Genomic DNA, 19,138 nt, shown 5'->3' with positions numbered 1-19,138 from the left:
ACTCCTGGTTCTGAAATGGTTTTGCCTAGACTTAATGACTCTGCTTAAAAGCTTTGTGATATTTAAAGGTTTTCAGGGAAAAGAAAAGGAGATGAGAACATGTTTTATCTTCTCACCTACCAGGAACCACAGGTTCTGATGCTCTCATTCATCCTCCCTCTTGCCTTGTGCCCAGGTAGAATCTTTTAAAGGGTATGTTTGGATTATTCTTGGCTTGAATGAACATAGTCCCTCAAAATCCTGTTGTTTTAGGTAGCAAATTATTGGCTGCATGGTTGCAGAAGTGCAATGTTGCAGTATTAAATTAGACACACGTAAGAGAAAAGATACTGATTTTATTTTTATTTATTTATTTATTTTAGAGGCAGGGTCTTGCTCTGTCACCCACGCTGGAGTGCAGTGGTGTGATCATAGCTCCCTGCAGCATCCAACTGCTAGACGCAAGCGAGCCTCCTGCCTCAGCCTCCCAAGGAGCTAGGATTACAGTCATGCACCACCCTGCCCAGCAAATTTTTTTAATTTTTTGCAGAAATGGGGTCTTGCTATGTTGCTGGTCTCCAACTCCTGGGTACAAGCGATCCTCCCATCTCAGCCACCAAAGTGCTGGGATTACATGTGTGAGCTACTGTGCTCGGCCTAAAAGATACTTTAAAAAAAGAACCTTATAAGATAATGATCTAGTGTTCAGTTCATTCAATACATATTCTTAAGCATTTCTTACATGCCAAGGCTGTGCTAGTGGGAGGTGACAGGCAGACAGGTAATTTCAGTATAAAGTGTTAGTCATAGGTAAGCAAAGGCATTTATTAGAATCTAGGGGGTCACTTTTCTTGGCAGTGGGGGAGGGATCAGGGGAACTTTCTGGAGGATGTGATATCTGAAATTGTGCTTGTAAGGCTGTGGGAGTTTGCCAGGAAAACTTATAACTATACATTTATCCGCATATTTTTCAGTTCAGTTCTGAGGAATGCATTCAACTTTTAAAAGTTAGGAAGAAGGAGGAGGAGGATGTAGGAGGGGAAGTGGAAGGGGTGGTGGGAGGAGAAGGAAAAGGGAGGAGAAGAAAATATTTTATGCCAGGGCCAAACAGGTGTCAGCCACACAAGAGCCAATCTGCCTGGAACAAAATCTTGATCTAGGCTCTGCTTCTGTGTATTCTACTTCTTGCAATTATTTAGTGATCTTCCCTTATTTTTTTAAAAAAGAAAAAAGATTGAAGTGTAATTTATATATTATAAAATTCATCCTTTTGAAGTGTACAATTCAGTGGTTTTTAGTCTATTCACAAAGTTGTGCCACCATCACTACTATTTCATTTTAGAGCATTTCCATCACCCCAAAGTGGAGCCTCTGATGCATTGGCAGTCCTTCCTGTGACTTTTCCTTTTTTCTGAGACAGGGTCTTGCTTTGTTATCCAGGCTAGAGTGTCACGGCATGATCATAGCTCACTGTAGCCTTGAACTCCTGGCTTAAGGGATCTTCCTATCTCAGCCACCTGAGTAGCTAGGACTACAAGGCCATACTGCCATACTTGGCTTATTTTTAAAATTTTTATTTTTTAATATTTTGTAGAGATAGGGTCTTGCTATGTTGCCCAGGCTCATCTTGAACTCCTGGCCTCAAGGGATCCTCCACATCGGCCTCCCAGAGTTCTGGGATTACAGGCACGAGCCACTGCACCCAATCTAGTTTTCCTTTTGAGGTCTCCAGTTTCACTTTGTGAAAGCTGATGGACCACTTTTCTTGATGATACTGTTTATTTCTGAATCATAGTTGCCAGAGAAACATCCCTGGACTTCAGCTGAGGCAGAGCTTAGCAAATTTGGGGTGTCAGCATTTAGTCAGGGTTTTCCTGAAACCACAGGGTGCAGTCTGCAGGTGTTTTTTGTCCTTTGCAGAGTTGAAGACAGGTAGGCCTCTCTGGATGGCACCAGTGATAGAGGAGGAATGAGTTGCCGGGGTTCTAGTGTGGGACGATACCAGCCAGTCCTGGAGAACCGGCCGATGTTCTAGCCCCCAGATCTGACCCCGAATGACTCCTGGGAATCATGGAAACTTTGCCCTGAGTCACAGTCCAGGGGAAGAAGCTCTGTGACACTTCCCGTGTGAGGGTGATTTGACTTGGGTAGGCGGGGAGTGGGTGGAGAGAAATGGGACTGACGTGGGCGCGAGGCCGGGCTGTCATCTCCCCACCAACATGGCTCCAGGTGGGCACAGCCCTAGGAGGGTCTGCCAGAAAACATGAAATGACTTTTCTGTGGCTTTCAATTCTGCAAGTCTTGGGAACCCATCCCGACTCTGATGGCAGTGGCCATCTTCTTTTTCATAAGTTCATTTCCTGCAGTCTCAGGGCCTGATGCCATTTCTTCTGGAGAAATGTAACAGTATGTCATCCTTGGCCAAGAAGTAAGATAAAGGCAAAACAAAAACAAAAACAAACCCAAACACAAAACAACTACCACCAACAAAAAAACCCCAAACAAACCTTGAAGGAGTGCATGTTTTTTGCCATTCTTCAGTTCCTGGAACCTCCTGCCCAAAGCTTGTCTCCTCTAGGTCTGCCTGTGGTCAAGTAAACGCCTTCATTCCTGGGTGTGTAAGTCCTTACTCCTACCAGGCTAGCTTTAGTCTGTTGGTTTCTCTCCCAGGTCAGGAGCCTCATCCCCCACGTGAGCCATTGCCCACAAGCTTCTCAGCCGCCCTGCGGTCTTGGGCTCTGAAGCAGCCTGCCGTGGCCTCAGACACGAATGTCTAGTCCCAGCGTGATTCTGCCTGCTCCCTGCGGGGTGTCGTACCATAGCCCGTGGCTGTCCTGAGGTTTCTCCAGGTGCTTTCTCCAGATGGAGCTGTGCTCTCCAATTCCCGGGCCTTTGTTTTAACTGGATTTTATTCTTAGAGAGTCAGGTTTCTTGGCTCTGAAAGAAAGAAGCAAAGAAAGACTAATCCAAGGAAGACACACTGGGAGGAGTTGTTCCCTGCTGCCCAGAGCAGCGCTCAACACCACTTAGGAGCTCCTTGCCCACCTCCCTGGGGAGTCCCCTGACTCCTGCTTAGGTCTCCAACTGTGGTCGGTGAAGGTGTCAGACCCCTGCACTGCCCCAGCTCCTGGGAAAGAGAGAGGGGCCAAAGATTCTCAATCAAAGGATGGTTAAACCAGAGCTCTGTCCCACCAAATGCCAGAGGCCTTGACGAAGGCGCTGCTGCTCCTCTTTGGGAGTTGGGGGGAGATGCCTGAGCTCCCCCTGCAGGTTGACACCTCCCACTCTTGCCTCATATTACTTGCTCAAGCCCCAGAATGCGTGGCTCCTTCAGCAATTGAATAGAATTACTGGTTCCCCAGTAATAAGCAGTGTGAATGATGTTCATTGGTCCAACAACAATAACAAAAAAAGAGTGAATTTTTATAAAATTACATTAAACAAAATCAGAAGAAATTTTAGATGATTTTCTTCTTTCGTTTGGGGGCTAAAATGTCCTTTCTTTTAAGAAATGATGATGTTAGTAGTTTTTCAGTTTTTTGGAGGTTTTTTTGGTTTGTTTGTTTAGAGATGGGATCTTGCTATGTTGCCCAGGTTGGCCTAGAAATCCTGGACTCAAGTGATCCTCCCACCTTAGCCTCCTGAGTAGCTGGGACTCCAGGCGGATACCACTATGCTCAGCTGATGGGATTGTTAAAGTTTAAAAATCAGTTATGGGGGAGGAAAACTGCTGTTAGAGAGATTTCTTCTCCAGCCTCTGAATTATTTTGCAGTTTTTACCTTGTACCCATTATCTCTGGCAATCTCCAGTCAAGTGGAGAAGTCTGCAAAGGGGCATGTCTTGTCCTTGAAGGCTGTTTTAAAGCCCTTCTAATCTTGATAAATTTACCAAGACCCTTTTTAATTGAATTACCCCCTTACTACCTGACTCATCATCGTGTGCTCATGAGCTAGAAAGCTGTCAGTTCCCGGCATTTTCACTCTTATGTAAACTGTTTTACATTTGGAGCTCTACTTTAGATATTTTAATATGAGGCTGGGACCATTCTTATTTTATAGTAATTGTATACTTTTTAACATACTTTTTTGAGTCCATTTTGCTGGGAGTCAGGGAGCTGGTGATGGTTCCTGGTTTTTGTCAATTCCCAGAACACACTGACAAGTGTTAATTGAACACTTCCTATGTTTTCAGTGCCTATAAGGTGAGGGATTTAGGAGAAGAACCCATAAGGCATAAAATAAAATTCATGATAGATTGCAAACAAGTGCAACCATTTATAAGGGTGGATTGAGGATGTGAAAAAATGGCTGTTACAATGTCCCACCTTTTTTTCCTTTTTCTGTTTTTTTCTTCTTTACTTGTATTTGGGATGGGCTGCAAGACATAGATGAGTGTGCGGTTTCTGACCTGTGCGGGCACGGAGGGCGGTGTGCGAACACGCATGGGAGCTTTGAATGTTACTGTCTGGACGGGTACTTGCCACAGAATGGGCCTGAACCCTTCCACCCAACCAGAGATGCCACGTCGTGCACAGGTGGGTTTCTGCCAAAGAATGAAGCATCTCAAGGTGAGATTCTGTTGATGGTGATTTTCTCCCACTCTGAGCCTGTGTTTGTAGGTCTTTGTTGGGGACGCGGGTAGAGATGATCTGAATCTTTGCACGTTTGTACAACCGTGCAAATAAAGCAAATAGTGTAATTAGGATAGAAAGGGCCATGTTAAAAAAAAAGCTAAAATTGTTAAACTTTAAGGAATTTTTAGCAGGCAATAAATATTCTGATATTAACTACTATGTTAGATAGTAAACACTGCTGATCTGATAAGGACCCAGGATTTCAAAAGTGACCCTGAGAATTATAAAGGTACACATATCTTAAGGTATTTTTTTGCAATTCAATTTTTTTTAGTTCATTCGACTAGGCCTCTCTTTAGTTAGTATGAATTAGCAAGGGTTGCTTGCTAAATTCAATCAGCTTTGTGCATGGATAGCTGCTACTGCTGATGGAAGGCCAGAAGACTGAATAAGGACAATCACTGGAAACGTGCCCACAAGTCATGTGGAAATGAACCAGTGTACTTAAAATATGGCTTGGGGGTGTGTGTGAGAAATGGGGAAGAGGTAGAGAGAGTTTATGAATTTTGAAAATTTGTATTCACATAATAATGAATTTGACATTAATTTATTTTCAGAAATAGACTGTGGCAACCCTCCTGAGGTTCCAGATGGCTACATTGTGGGAAATTATACCTCTAGGCTGGGCAGCCAGGTTCGTTACGCTTGCAAAGAAGGATTTTTCAGTGTCCCAGAAGATGCAGTGTCCAGCTGCACGGTCCTGGGCACATGGGAGTCCCCAAAATTGTATTGCCGAGGTGAGTTTTCAAAAGGTTCAAGTTTGCAGCTCACACCATCTTGAGATTGTTGTCATTTTTCTCTCTAAATTTCACTTTGGGGTAGTGAATGAGTTAAATCTAATAAATTCTTATTTGTTTCTAATAGGTTTTCAGTTGATTCTCTTGGCATTTCCAGTATCTTATTATCTGCAAATAATGATAATTCCATGTTTTATTTTTCTATATTTTATAAAAGTTATATTTTTCTCCTGGCTGGTATTTTCAGAACAACTTAAACAGTAGTGTTAACTTTCAATATTATTTTTTGATTCCCAACTTTCATGGAAATGGTTTGGGCGTTTCATCATTCATGGTCTTGGCTTTTTGATGTTATGTATATCCAATTATGTACACGAATGTAGCGCTATATGCCAAGTACTGTTCTAAGCACTTTATACACAAAGACAGGCCATACGTACAATGGTGGTCCCATAAGATTATAACAGAGCTGAAAAATTCATATCGCCCAGTGAAGTCGTAGCTGTTGTAGCGTTGTAGTGCAACACGTCACTTTCATGTTTGTGGCAATGCTGGTGTAAACAAACCTATTCCGCTGCTGGTCGTGTAAAAGTGTACAGTAATGTTCTAGGCCTCCACATTCACTCACCACCCACTCACTGACTCACCCAGAGCAACTTCTAGTTCTGCAAGCTCCACTCATGGTAAGACCCCCTATACAGTGATACCATTTTTTATTTTATGCTGTATTTTTACTGTACTATCTATTTATTTTTTTATTTGAGACAGAGTCTCACTCTGTTGCCCAGGCTAGAGTGACATAGCATCAGCTTAGCTCACTGCAACCTCAAACTCCTGGGCTCAAGCGATCTTCCTGCCTCAGCCTCCCCAGTAGCTGGGACTACAGGGGTGCACCACCATGCTCAGCCAATTTTTTGTATTTTTAGTAGAGATTGAGTCTCGCTCTTACTCAGGCTGGTCTTGAACTCCTGAGCTCAAAGTGATCCTCCTGCCTCGGCTTCCCAGAGTGCTAGGATTACAGGTGTGAGCCACAGTGCCCAGCCCTTTTTCTATGTTCACATACGCAAATACTTACCATTGTGTTAGGTTGCCTACAGTATTCAGTGCAGTAACATGCTATAGAGGTTTGTAACCCAGGAGCAATAGGCTATACTGTATAGCCTAGGTGTGTAGTAGGCTATAGCGTTTAGATCTGTGTGAGTATGCTCTATGATGTTCAGAGAACAGAGAAATTGCCCAGTGACCAATTTCTCATACACATCCCCATTGTTAAGTGACACATGACTTGTTTGTTTAAGGTCATACAACTAGTGGTAGAGCTGAAACTGGAACCCAGGAATTCTAGTTTCAGAAGTTGTATTTTCAATCACTGTATCATACATACTGCTTCTGTTTTTATGATGATGTTGGCTTTTGGTTTGTTTTTCACTTTTGGCTTTCTCTCTATCTTCAAATATTACCATTTTACCAGTTTTTGGAAATATATATATAATCTTAAGGAAACAACCCTCTATTCCCATTTTACTAGTTTTTTAAAATTAGAAATGAGTTATTTGTATCATGTCTTTTATGCAAGTATGAAAGTTATTATATATTTTTTCTTCTTTTAAAGAGTAATGTGTGGATTACATGAGATTTCCTGATAATGATCAGTACAATTACTGGAATGAATTATTCTGGGTCTTTGGTGTTTTATTATTTTAATCTGGATTATATTTGCTAAATTTTACTTAGAATTCTCACATTGATGTTCATGAATGAGATTGGTGTGTTTTCTTTTCCTGGGCTGTCTTTGTTGGGTTTGGCATCAACATTATTCTGAATTTTAAAAAAAAGAATGTACAAATATTTCCTTCTTTATTCTCTGGAAGACTATAAATAGAATTTTTAAAGATTTGGGAGATTTCACCTGAAAAATCATCCTGATGTGGCACTATTGGAGAGGTAGCCCTTGGACTATTTTCAAAAAGTCTTCTTATACTTACTGGTATGTGTAAGTTTTCTTTCCCTTTTAGAATCAATTTTGGTAATTTATGTATTCCTAGAAAATCATCTATTTCATCCAGATTTTCAAATATATTTGTAGAGAGAAGTGTCAAGGATTCATAACTTCTAATTTTCTGTAGTTATATTAACTTTTTGTTTGTAACTTTATAATAGTGAAATACTGGAAACAATCCCAAATGTCTATCAACAGAAGATTGCTTAAATAAATCACAGCACATCCATAAAATGAAATACTATGTAGCCAATAAAAATTATGTTAGAAAAGAATATTTACCAACATAGGTAAGTATTAACAGTATATTTCTGAATTACAAACTCTATGAATAACACAATCTCAAATTGAAAGTTCCTATGTATAGATAAGCTTGGCAAAAAGTTTAGAAGGCTATACATCAAAATGTTAATGGTGAAAGTTTCCACTGGGGTATATCCTGGATGATTTTTATATTTTATATACTTTCTGTAGCAAAAGAACTTTTTTTTTTAATGGAACGCTTCATGAATTTGCATGTCATCCTTGTGCAGGGGCCATGCTTATCCTGGTATCATTCCGATTTTAGTATATATGCTGCCAAAGCAAGCATGAAGGAATTTTTTTACATATTAGACAAAGTAACAAGCTGTTTTCATTTTGGAAAAAAGGAAAAAACCAATTTTCATTGAATTCATTGCATAGCTAAGAAACCCCAGTGATGGTGCTTAGCTAAATTAATCCTTTTCGTATTCTGATTTGCTGTTCAGGCTCTAAACACATTTTGATAGTTGACTATCATCTTTGTGGGGTTAAGAAATTCTAAAGGTACATTTTAGTTCTAAGATTATCTTTCAATGGATCAATTAAAATGCAGAACTTAGATTAAAATATGCCATAATAGGCTGGGCACAGTGGCTCCGTCCTGTAATCCCAGCACGTTGGGAGGCCAGGGTGAGAGGATCACTTGAGCCCAGGAGTTCAAGACCAGCCTGGACAACACAGTGAGACCCCATCTCTACAAAAAGTAAGAAAAATTAGCTGGGCATGGTGGCATGTGCCTATAGTCCCAGCTGGGGAGGCTGAGGCAGGAGGATCGCTTAAGCCCAGAAGTTTGAGGCTGTAGTGAGCTATGATTACAACACTGCACTCTAGCCTGGGTGACAGAACAAGACCTTGTCTCCAAAAAAAAAAAAAAAAGTTCCATAATGCCTATCAAAGAACCCTCTAAGGATTTATATGGGAAACTCCATGTAAGCAATTTATATTACTTTGAAAATTAGCAGTCATCTGCATTATTGGACTGAGAATGTAGGAAGTTAATTTAGAGGAGAGTGCTTGCTATGTTCTCCCGAAGAACTGTTATTTAAAAGCTCTTTGCCTCTGTTTTCTTCCTCTAATAACTGCTCCCTCTGCCTGCTGACACCTTCCTCCTCCCCCTCCCCCGTGTCACCACATGGCTGTGGCTGGTTTCTCACTGCTGTGCCTGCTCCTCTCTGAGCACACTCTCCCCTTCTTATTTACCCTTCAGCCTTCTCTGGGACTCCAGAAGCTGGGCCATGTGCCAGCTGACATTGTGTTTTTAGCTCAGAGTTATAAAGCCACAGGAATTGGGGATCCCATTAAAAACACCAGCAAACTGTGAACTCGGGTGCCGCTGGCGAGCAGGGTGTTTGTGAAGGGGACAGCTTTTTCGGCTGATGATGGGCTTCCCCTGCCAGAGAAGGTCCAGGTGGGGGGTCCTGTTGCCTGCTTTCTCCCAGGCCCTGTGTCCCCAGAGGCTCTGCTGCCTTGGCAGAGGTGCCTGTGACCCAGCCCCCCATCCCAGTGGGCCTCAGAGGTGGGGGCTGGAAGTGAGGCCTGAAAGCTGCCACCGGCAGGTGCCCTCCATGACCCCTCTTCCTGTTTAGGTTGGAATGCACTGAAATGGCAGTCATACCTTTCCACCAACTCGCTGGAAAAGATAGACTCTCTACGTTGCATTTCCAATACGTTTATTGGATTTTTAATTTCCAGAGAAGATGCAAGCTGACAGTGGCAGCTTGAAGAACTTAAATTTTTGAATTTCAACCAAGCCAGGAGCAAGGTGAGGGAAGCGTTTTAACTGTGTTGTCATTAACAACAGATCCAGAGCCCAGGCCTGACGCTCTGTATGCTAGAACCAGGATCGAGGAAGTCTGGAGTCTGGGAGGAGAGAAGAGATGGGTGAGAGCCCAAGCGTTATGTGAGAAGAATGGGTAAAAGACTGAGAGGTCCCAGGGGGAAATGGGCTGGTCACACGCAACAGGCTACTCTTGTACAAAGGCATTTGCCTACCTGCAGACGAGTCCAGTGAGGAGTGGTTTCCAGTGTTGGCAGCCCAGTTGGATGGTTCTGGGAGCTTCTGTCTTCCAGACACGCTTCCCTACCTTATGGGGAATTCTTGTCCTTTCAGGCTGGAATTCTCACCATCCGTGTGTCTGGCACTGAACAATCCCTTTAAGATTCTACTTTTATGCTTGAAGTATAAATTAGATTATCCTCTTTCCTTGCCTAAAACTTTGCCAGAAGCATTGCCCTTGCATGTGGAATAGCATCCTGTGCTTGGCCTCTGACACCAACAGGGGTTTGGCCCTTTTGGCTTCTCTTTCTCTCCAGGTGGCATCTCTCATCGCTCTCCCCCAACCAGCACATCAAGCTCTTACCAACTGCAGGGCCTTTGTCCTGGCATTTGCCTCTACTTGAAATGCTTGCCTCCCTGCTTTAAAAAAATTTTTTTTGTATTGTGGTAAAATATATATAATATAACATTTACCATTTAACCATATATAAGTGGACAATGTCATGGCATTAAGTCTTAATACATTCACAATGTTGTGCAACCATCTCCACTACCCACTTCTGGAACTTTTTTATCATCCCAAACAGAAACTGTACCCATTAATTAATTAAACATTAATGTCTCGTTCCCCCTTCCCTGCAGTTTCTAGTAGTCTCTATTCTACTTTCTGCCCCTATGAATTTGCCTACTCTGGGCACCTCATATATATGGAATCATATAATATTTGTCTTTTTTTTTTTTTTTGTCTACTTTTTGAGACAAGGTCTTGCTCTATTGCCTGGGCTAGAGTGCAGTGGCATCATTGTAGCTCACTGCAACCTCAAACCCCAGGGCTCAAATGATCCTCCTGCCTCAGCCTTCCCAGTAGCTGGGACTATAGGTGTGTGCCACCACCTCCTGCTAATTTTTTAAATTTTTTGTTTAGTTGGGTCTTGATACATTGCCCAGGCTGTTCTGGAACCCTTAGCCTCAAGCAATCCTCTTGACTCAGCCTCCCAAAGTGCTAGGATTACAAGTGTGAGCTACTATGCCCAGCCAGTATTTGTCTTTTTACATCTGTCTTCTTTCACTTAGCATAATGTTTTCAAGGTTTACTCATGTTGTAGCATGTGTCCGAACTTGACTCCGTTGTTTTGGTAATGAATAATATTCCACTGTATAGATAGATCACATTTTATTTATCTATTCATCTATTGTTGGAGCCTCCCTGCTTTTTGCTCAGCGAGCTCCTTTTCGTCTTTTAAGTTTCAGCTTAAATGTCACCTCTGACATGATTCTCTTTCTTAGTACCCAATATGTAAGTATATTATTTCTGATTATTTTTATGGTTTTTGTTAGTGTCCTCTACCGGACTATAAATCTGAGAGCTCAGCGCCCATATAGCCTTCTTCAGCACGATCCTCCAGCACCTGACACAGTGCCCGGCATATCTAAGGCCTGTGGAAGTGCCTAGAAGCCCCTTCAAAAGGTGCAGCAAACAATGGCAGGCAATGGAATTGGCTCCTGAACAGCCATCCCGGGCTCGTCCTGTGGCTAAGCCTTGTTAAAATCTTGGCCTCCTCTTTGGTTTCACCCTCAAGCTTCATGTACTTTCCTGATTCTGTTCCTTCTTGCCTGGTCTTCTGGACTTGCGCACTTGCTTCTCGCGTGGCGTGATGTCGCCATGCTTTGATAAAGCAGGAGCCGTGGGGCTGAGTCCTGCTTCCCCCGTGTCTGTGCAGATGCCCTTACACTCTGCAGTCTTGCCCGGTGGTGACTGCAGAGGCAGATTTCTCCTTTGAGTTGGTCAACAAGGATGGGACATGGTTTCTACAGTCCACTAATACAGAGCTGACCAGCCCTGGAGAATCAGGCTCTGCAAAGGTGTAAACAGATCGGTGTTATTTCCCTTTTCACAGAGGAGTTTGAGAGCCAGGGTGAGGCAGTGTCTTACCTTATGTCACTAGCTTATGCACCAAGATGGAAACCCGAAGCACTTTTCTAGAAGGGAGATTCCATGTAAAGGGAGCCCTAGTGCACCCTGGAGGTGGGAGGCCAGGGTGAAAGGGCTGGAGGGAAAGGGACACTGGGGCAAGCATACCTTCATGCTTCTGGTGTGGTCTAGGACCCAGCTAGAAGGGTACTGCTGCCGAGTCAACTCTTCATCTTTTGAGATTTTCTTAGTGGAGCCCAATCTGTCTCTACAAAGGTGGAAAAGGTTTGAAAAAACTCTGACATAAATCGGGACACAAATTAGGGCGTTGAGGTGAGGGGTGGCAGGTAAGTTCCATTGCCTGACTGCCTCGATTTTTAGTACTGGTATGGAAAGGATTCCGAGAGCGCTGTGACTGACTAGTGATGCCACCGTGGGTGAGGGAGGGCGGAGCAGGGGCACATTTACCTTGTGTCATCTGTGTTCCAGGTGATGGGACATTTGCTTATTTGAAATACATTTTCTGGTGCCTCACTCAATACCGATCTTTTAACACATTTTAAAAAAACCTGTATTTGCTGTATGTGACAAATCTCTTGGGTTACCCTTTTGCTAAATAAATGCCATTAATATATGTCTCCATATTTGTAAGTGGTCAATGTCATTTTAGTGTGCAGAATGAGCAGTGATGTCGGTTATGAGACTGCCACAGAGTGGGGAAGCAGAAATTTTAGAATCCAAAGACCTGTGTGAGTCTTGCTTGGGCCGCTTACTAGTTGTGTAACTTCTCTGAACACCACTTTCCTTCTGTAGATGGAAATAAAATGGTGTTCATCCCTGAGAGTTATTGAGAAGATTTAATGAGATGACGAATAAAGCACTTGGCACTGTGCCTGATGCTGAGAGCTCTGGGATCAATGCTACTATCGTAAATAAGGGGCCATTCTCCAGTGGGGAGTGGCAAATAGACCTTTAACAAAAATTTAAGACCTTTCTGAAACTTCATACCATAAAACAGGAAAATCTAAAATTCTTCAGTTTTCACTTTACCTTGTTTGTTTTCGATTCAAATATTCTATTTACAACTAGAACATTAACATGCAGAGTTTTAATATCTTTTGAAATAATAAATATTCATATGCAGCTCAAAACATCAAAAACCATTATCACCTCTACAAATAGAAAGATCCTTATAAGAGATAGGCTGATAAACCCTTTTTTTCTCCTAACACTCAGGCTTTTACCCACCCTATCACCTCCTCTGCAGTTTCTGAAGTGTTCAGATTCTAGCTGCTTCCATACTAGGCACTATTTATTGACAATAAGTGTTGTTATGTGAAATGGAAAATTCTTTTTGCCTCCAAATGAGCTTTCTCTATGAATACAGTCTGAAAAAAAATATATTGTTAATCAAGGCTAACGTTCATGGAAGACATTAGAATACAAAATACATCAAAAAGTAATTTTTAAAATTTCTACTGCCTTAAGGGCAAGTAGACTTTTGGGTACTAATGAGCTCATTAGTTAGAGAGCAGTTAATAAGCCACTCTTGAGAATGTGCTTCATGGCATACTGTAACCCTCCCATTTTCCTTTGATGGTTATAATAACATTTTCGAAGTTTAACTTGCCACATATTGAGACATTAGATTCTAACCCCCGACATCAATGATATATGTAATTTAGTGCCCAAATGATCCTGGAATGAGGGCCTAACTATATATGTAGCCAAATTCAGAACATGCTGCAAAATGCATGGAACCCTGTCAATAGGTTATACTTTCCAGTCCTTTTTTTTTTTTTTTTTTTTTTTTTTGAGACAGAGTCTCACTTTGTTGCCCAGGCTAGAGTGCCATGGCATCAACCTATCTCACAGCAACCTCAAACTCCTGGGCTCAAGCAATCCTGTTGCCTCAGCCTCCTGAGTAGCTGGGACTACAGGGATGCGCCACCATGCCTGGCTGATTTTTTTCTATATATATTCGTTGGCCAATTAATTTCTTTCTATTTATAGTAGAGATGGGGTCTCGCTCTTGCTCAGGCTTGTTTCGAACTCCTGACCTCGAGCAATCCACCCGCCTAGGCCTCCCAGAGTGCTAGGATTACAGGCGTGAGCCACCGCGCCCAGCCCTCCAGCCCATTTATTTAGGTCATATGACGTATATGTGACTATCACAAAGATCAATGTTCATAATAATGTTTACAATTCACATGATTGCAGGGGATATTTTAAAAATATAGGATATAGGCATAGCCCATAAAGAGCTTGTTATTTAGTGGTGCAGAGAACACTTTCACAACTGAAACAAATGAAGAAAGTGTTAAGTATTGTGCTGAATTGTCTATTTCAGAACAGGAGTATAGTGTAGAGTGACAGAGTCCTCAAACTTTTTAAACAGGGGGCCGGTTCACTGTCCCTCAGACTGTTAGAGAGCCAGACTATAGTTTAAAAAAAACTATGAACAAATTCCTATGCACATTGCACATATCTTATTTTGAAGTAAAAAAACAAACGGGCAAAACCACCTGCATGTGGCCCGTGGGCTGTAGTTTGAGGACGCCTGGTGTAGACCCTGGCGTCTACATCAGGACACCTGGTCTAGGCCGTTTGGGCCCTCACAACCCACCACATTTCATTAATTGCTGGGTGATATCTTCACTACCTGATTTGATTCTATAGCGTGATAGAGATTTATTTCTCTTACTGTTGGGTAACGATGAAAACTGACTTGAATGTGATTTTCTTCAGCCTTCACACTTGTTTCTGCTCTTTTGCAGAGATTTACATCTCGTACTTGTTTATTTTTCTGGGACGATATTATTTTTGGGTCAATATCAATAAGTGGGATAGGTCTATCATTCATTTTCCTGGCAGGTGGCAGAATGTCAGCTGCAATTTATAGGCATTGTGGGTCATTGTTTTTTCCTTTTTCAGCTTGTTATTTATTGATCTCTAGAACAGCCTTAGATGAAGGCTTATATTACCAAGTTATTTCTGTCACCACCCTGTGTTATTGTGCTGATGTTTATGATAAACAGCAGCCAATGTGTGTGACATTTGCGAAACATTCGGTTGTTGATTAGATGCTATAAATTGTCTATACCTTTCATCAAACAAATTTCCTTTTGGAATATTTTCTTGGGCAGAATATTAAAGCTAGCAGTGTGGAGAAACATTTTTATCTCCGAGATATGAGATAAAGTTACATTATAAACTTGGCCCTTGAAACCAGCACAACACATTTTACCCCCAGGGAGGCCTATTTTGAAGTTGATTATTTGAATAAAATCACAGACAATGGGAGAGTAAGGAAAAATTCCCAGCCATGCTCATAATTAGCTGACTGTATTTCTGTTGCAGATTCAAACGTGGTTACTTAATAATGTAATTAGCCGGAAAAACATGTGCTTTAATGAACACCCCTATGCATATGCAATGCAAATTTATGCTGCTTAGTTTTTCCTTTCCTCTGGGTATAAACTGTTTTTAAAGTTTATTTCCTTGCAATAGTAAGAGTTCTGGGGGTTTTTTCACATAAAATTATATTCTTATTACCCACTGTGGCCTCTGTTGGATTTATTTTTGGAGTCTTAGTAGGAACTACCTACTTGCTCGGGTACCATTCGGTCTGAGAAGTGGTGGCGGCTAGGAATATCTGTGACAGGGTCGTGTTCCAGGCAAGACCCAGGCCAGACCCTCATATCATGCAAAGGGTTAAACATTAGTTCTAGGAAGGTTTCATGGGGTCCCACAGCTAGAGAGAGGAGTCTGTTTCCAGCAGTTCCCTTGCTCTGGGAAAGTTCTTGCAGACAAGATTGAGCAAGGTTGTCATAGAACCCTTCCAGACTGATGTGAATGAATCTTCCATCATGCAACCTTTTCTCCTCAGATTTTAGCTAACCTATAAGGTTATATGACCTAGTCAGGGTCTAGATGGACCCCTTCATTGTGAGGCTGTCCAGATTTATCAGAGCCAGATTTTGGGGTCACACAAACCACAGTTTGAATACTGGCTCAATCTTTTATTAGTTGTATGACTTTCGAATGTGACTTAAGCTCTTCCTTAAGAGAAAAACCCATCTACCTTGCAGGGGGTTTTGTTTTGTTTTGTTTTTTTGAGACAGAGTCTCACTCTGTTGCCTGGGCTAGAGTGTGGTGGCATCAACTTAACTCACAGCAACCTCAAACTCCTGGGCTCAAGTGATCCTTCTGCCTCAGCCTCCCGAGTAGCTGGGACTACAAGCATGCGCCACCATGCCCAGCTACTTTTTTCTATATATTTTTAGTTGTCGGGCTAATTTCTTTCTATTTTTAGTAGAGACGGGGTCTTGCTCTTGCTCAGGCTGGTCTCGAACTCCTGACCTAGAGCGATCCTTCCTCCGTGGCTTCACAGAGTGCTAGGATTACAGGCGTGAGCCACCACGCCCGGCCACCTTGCAGGGTTTTCTGTGAGAAATAAATAAGATTGTGTATACCTAGTAGACTTCCTTATGTTTAGTAAAATTTCAATGAGTGCTATTATTATTAAAATTACTGAGGCCTGAATAAGTTTCTTAGAATTCTCTGGTATAAGATTGATATTCGTTTTTTGATATTCGTTTTGAGGGGTTTTTCTCAGCTCTCGTCTATTTGATGTTTGATAGGTGTGAGTTGCCTGTCTTGGATAATACATATAGAAGTAATGACTGTCTTTTTATTTGGACTTAAAATGCACTGATGTCTGTTTCCTCAGGGACTATCATCATAACATAGTAGCATTTATTGTATCTCAAACAATAGTAAAGTAGTAGCAAGCTTTCAATTAACGGCTATGTAAAACATGCTATTTAAAATGGGCATTGTGGGGGTATAAGAATTATGAGACAAAGATTTTGTCCTTTAGGAACTGCCCATATATTTAGGAAGACAGACTATGTTCACAAAAAGACACTAAATCCTCAAGACAGGAAATAAAGGTGAAATGAATAGTACAGATAATACTTGTGTAAGTAAAGATAATATTTTATACTTACATCTGTAAGTATGTTAGTACTTATTCTTGATTCTACCCCCTTTCTCACCCTCATATCCAATCCATCACCAAGAACGTTCATTTCTGCTTCCAGAAAACATCTCAAATCTGTCCTTTTCCCATCTCCACCATCACCTCCATCCAGGTCCATCCAAGACCTCGTCACCTGTTAGACTGCTGCTGTGGACCTGGACTGATCTCTCTCCTTTTATTCCTGTTCTTCTTTCATCCATTCTCCACCCACCAGTTAAAGTGGGTTTAGTCTTAAAAACCTAAACCAGACTATTTTGATCCCTTACTTAAAACCTACCAGGAGCCTTCGGTTGCTTTAAAAATAAAATCCAAGATTTGCAAGGCCCTGTGTGATTCAGCTCTGCTTTTTTCTCCACTTTCATCTCATGCCAGTCTCCCTCTCACTCACTATGCTCCAGCCACACACGTCACTTTTCTTTTTCTGGAACACGAAGAGCTTCCTCACCTCAGGGTCTTTGCATTGGCTATTTCATTCTATTGAAATGTCCTTCCTCTGGTCCTAAACATGGCTGGCTCAGTATCCTGCTTCAGGCCCTAACTCATGTATTACCTCTCTGGAAAGGGATCAAACCATTCTGACCACTCTATGTAACAGAACTCCTGCCTCAGCCTCCTGGGTAACCGGGACTACAGGCATGCATCACCATGCCCAGTTGGTGTTAATTTAAATAAATCTTGTGGACCCAACTAAAGCTATCATGCATTCTATTATTCTTGGACATGCCCAGGATGGAAGCCAATCTAGTTACCTTCCATACTCCCATCCCTTTTGTATCTGTGCTTCTATCCTAATCTAACTACCTGTTGCTGGGTTCCCTCCCAAACCTGTCCACCAGGCTTTTTAGAATTCCAGCTTCAAGGCACACAAACCTACCCAATAAACCTATACCTTTGACCTCTTTACTGATGTTCCCTCTACTTCCTGCTGTAACTGAACCCTGGCTTAAACTAAATGTTTTAGACGTCAACAATGACTGGGCAGTCTTATGAAACATTAACCATCTGTTTGGTTGGTTGCTCATGTACACATAAATATATTCGTGTCTTGGGATGCCTTGGACCATTAAATATGTGTAAAGGTTTGATGTTGGCAAAACATGAGGGCCAAGGGGGTCCTGTGTCTCGTAAACATGTATGGAAAAGGAATGAAGTCTGTGAGCAAACGTGGGACATGAGAGGTAGATAGGGTTGGAGATTTGTGAAATGACTACCTCATTCTGGTCTCCTAACTGCTCTTGACTTGAGCTGTACTGACCAGAAGCTTTTTTTTTTTAAAGATCTCAGAGCCAAATGACTGGCCAGGTGGGTTGGGCTGTTGTATTAAGGGTCTTACAATAACTCCAGTGCCAACAGATGAGACCCCACTCTGGGAAACCTCCTTTAGGGAAATAACTCTGGGGTCCTGCAATAGACCAAGCATTCATAACGGGATGGAGAAGAGTGCGTGCCCATGGCATCCATTAATTCTGTATCTGAGGCTCATTTAAGAGAAGCCACCTATTCATAGGGCCAAGAATGGTTGATGGGAAGATGGGAACAGATTATACCATTTTCTCCATTTTGAATGCTATATCTCAATAAATGGACTTCTGTTTTGAAAGCCTGGAAGTCAGGAGCACTAAATTGTCTTTGTTTTCACATTGGGGAGAAAAATAAAAATCAGAATGAATGCCAAAAATTGTTTTTTTCTTTCTGTTTTTAGGTATAACTGAAACTATTAGATACATTTAGAATTATTTATATTATGGGTATTCTTTCTATTATATTTTCTATTCTATTATACTTTCTTAAGTAACATTATATCTATGAGCTTCCCATGATTGCATAATATGAAAACTGTACCTTTTTTACTTCTTCCCCTCACCTCACTGCTCTGGTTTTATTGAAATAATGTGGAATTTTATTTTTAAAAAAAATATTTTCAGCTTTGTTTCTAGAATTCTATACTGGTAGTTACATCAAAATCTACAATCACATTTAAATGATTATGGAGACTTACTCATACAGGTTGTCAATTTTATTGCTTTATTAGTGTTTCTTCTAAAACTTGTCTTCCCTCCGCTCCTTTTCTTAGGATATTTATTCTGATTCATTTTTTTTTGTTGCACAGGAGTTATTTTTGAATTTTTTCAGAAAAGATTTACATATGGATTTTTAAAAATTCTGAAGTATCTGAAAATGGCTTATTTGGGCTCGTAAGTGAAGTATAGTTTGGCTGGGTCTAGAATGGTAATGTTGTAATCTTTCACCTTCATATAGTTCTCTATAAACTTTCCTTTGTCTTTTAGTAGTCAGAGTTGTAGAGAAGAAATTTTATGTCAATTTTCTAATTCCAGGTTTGTTTCCCTCTATGCAACTTTTCTTTGAAAGGTACATATAAATTGAGTGTTTAGAAGATAAATACTTTATCTGTTAATTTGCTTTAAAAAGTTCAGGGATTTTACATATATTTCATTTAATATTCAATTGGCAATAATTGCTACAATTGCATTATCATCTACTCAGGAGTTACGATAAGGTACCAGAAAATTTTA

General features: G+C 41.3%; 1 protein-coding gene and 1 non-coding gene across 3 annotated transcripts in view; one reads left to right on the top strand and one right to left on the bottom strand.

Annotated features, from left to right (window-relative positions):
- SUSD1 (sushi domain containing 1) overlaps window positions 1-19,138 on the top strand; it is a 110,516-nt gene that overhangs the window by 20,533 nt on the left and 70,845 nt on the right. For both annotated transcript variants that reach the window (XM_012768928.2, XM_076008927.1), the window contains exons 4-5: window positions 4,362-4,514; window positions 5,171-5,350. In XM_012768928.2, coding sequence (XP_012624382.2) covers window positions 4,362-4,514; window positions 5,171-5,350 — 333 coding nt within the window. The remainder of the gene's footprint in view (window positions 1-4,361; window positions 4,515-5,170; window positions 5,351-19,138) is intronic.
- LOC142874664 (U6 spliceosomal RNA) lies at window positions 7,838-7,941 on the bottom strand. The gene has a single exon (XR_012922320.1). It is a non-coding gene; the product is annotated as a U6 spliceosomal RNA (small nuclear RNA).

Source organism: Microcebus murinus, chromosome 12, assembly GCF_040939455.1.
Source record: "Microcebus murinus isolate Inina chromosome 12, M.murinus_Inina_mat1.0, whole genome shotgun sequence".
Classification (NCBI taxonomy): Eukaryota; Metazoa; Chordata; class Mammalia; order Primates; family Cheirogaleidae; genus Microcebus; species Microcebus murinus.
The sequence above is the reverse complement of the archived record's forward strand: the minus strand, read 5'-3'. Positions and strand labels throughout refer to the sequence as shown.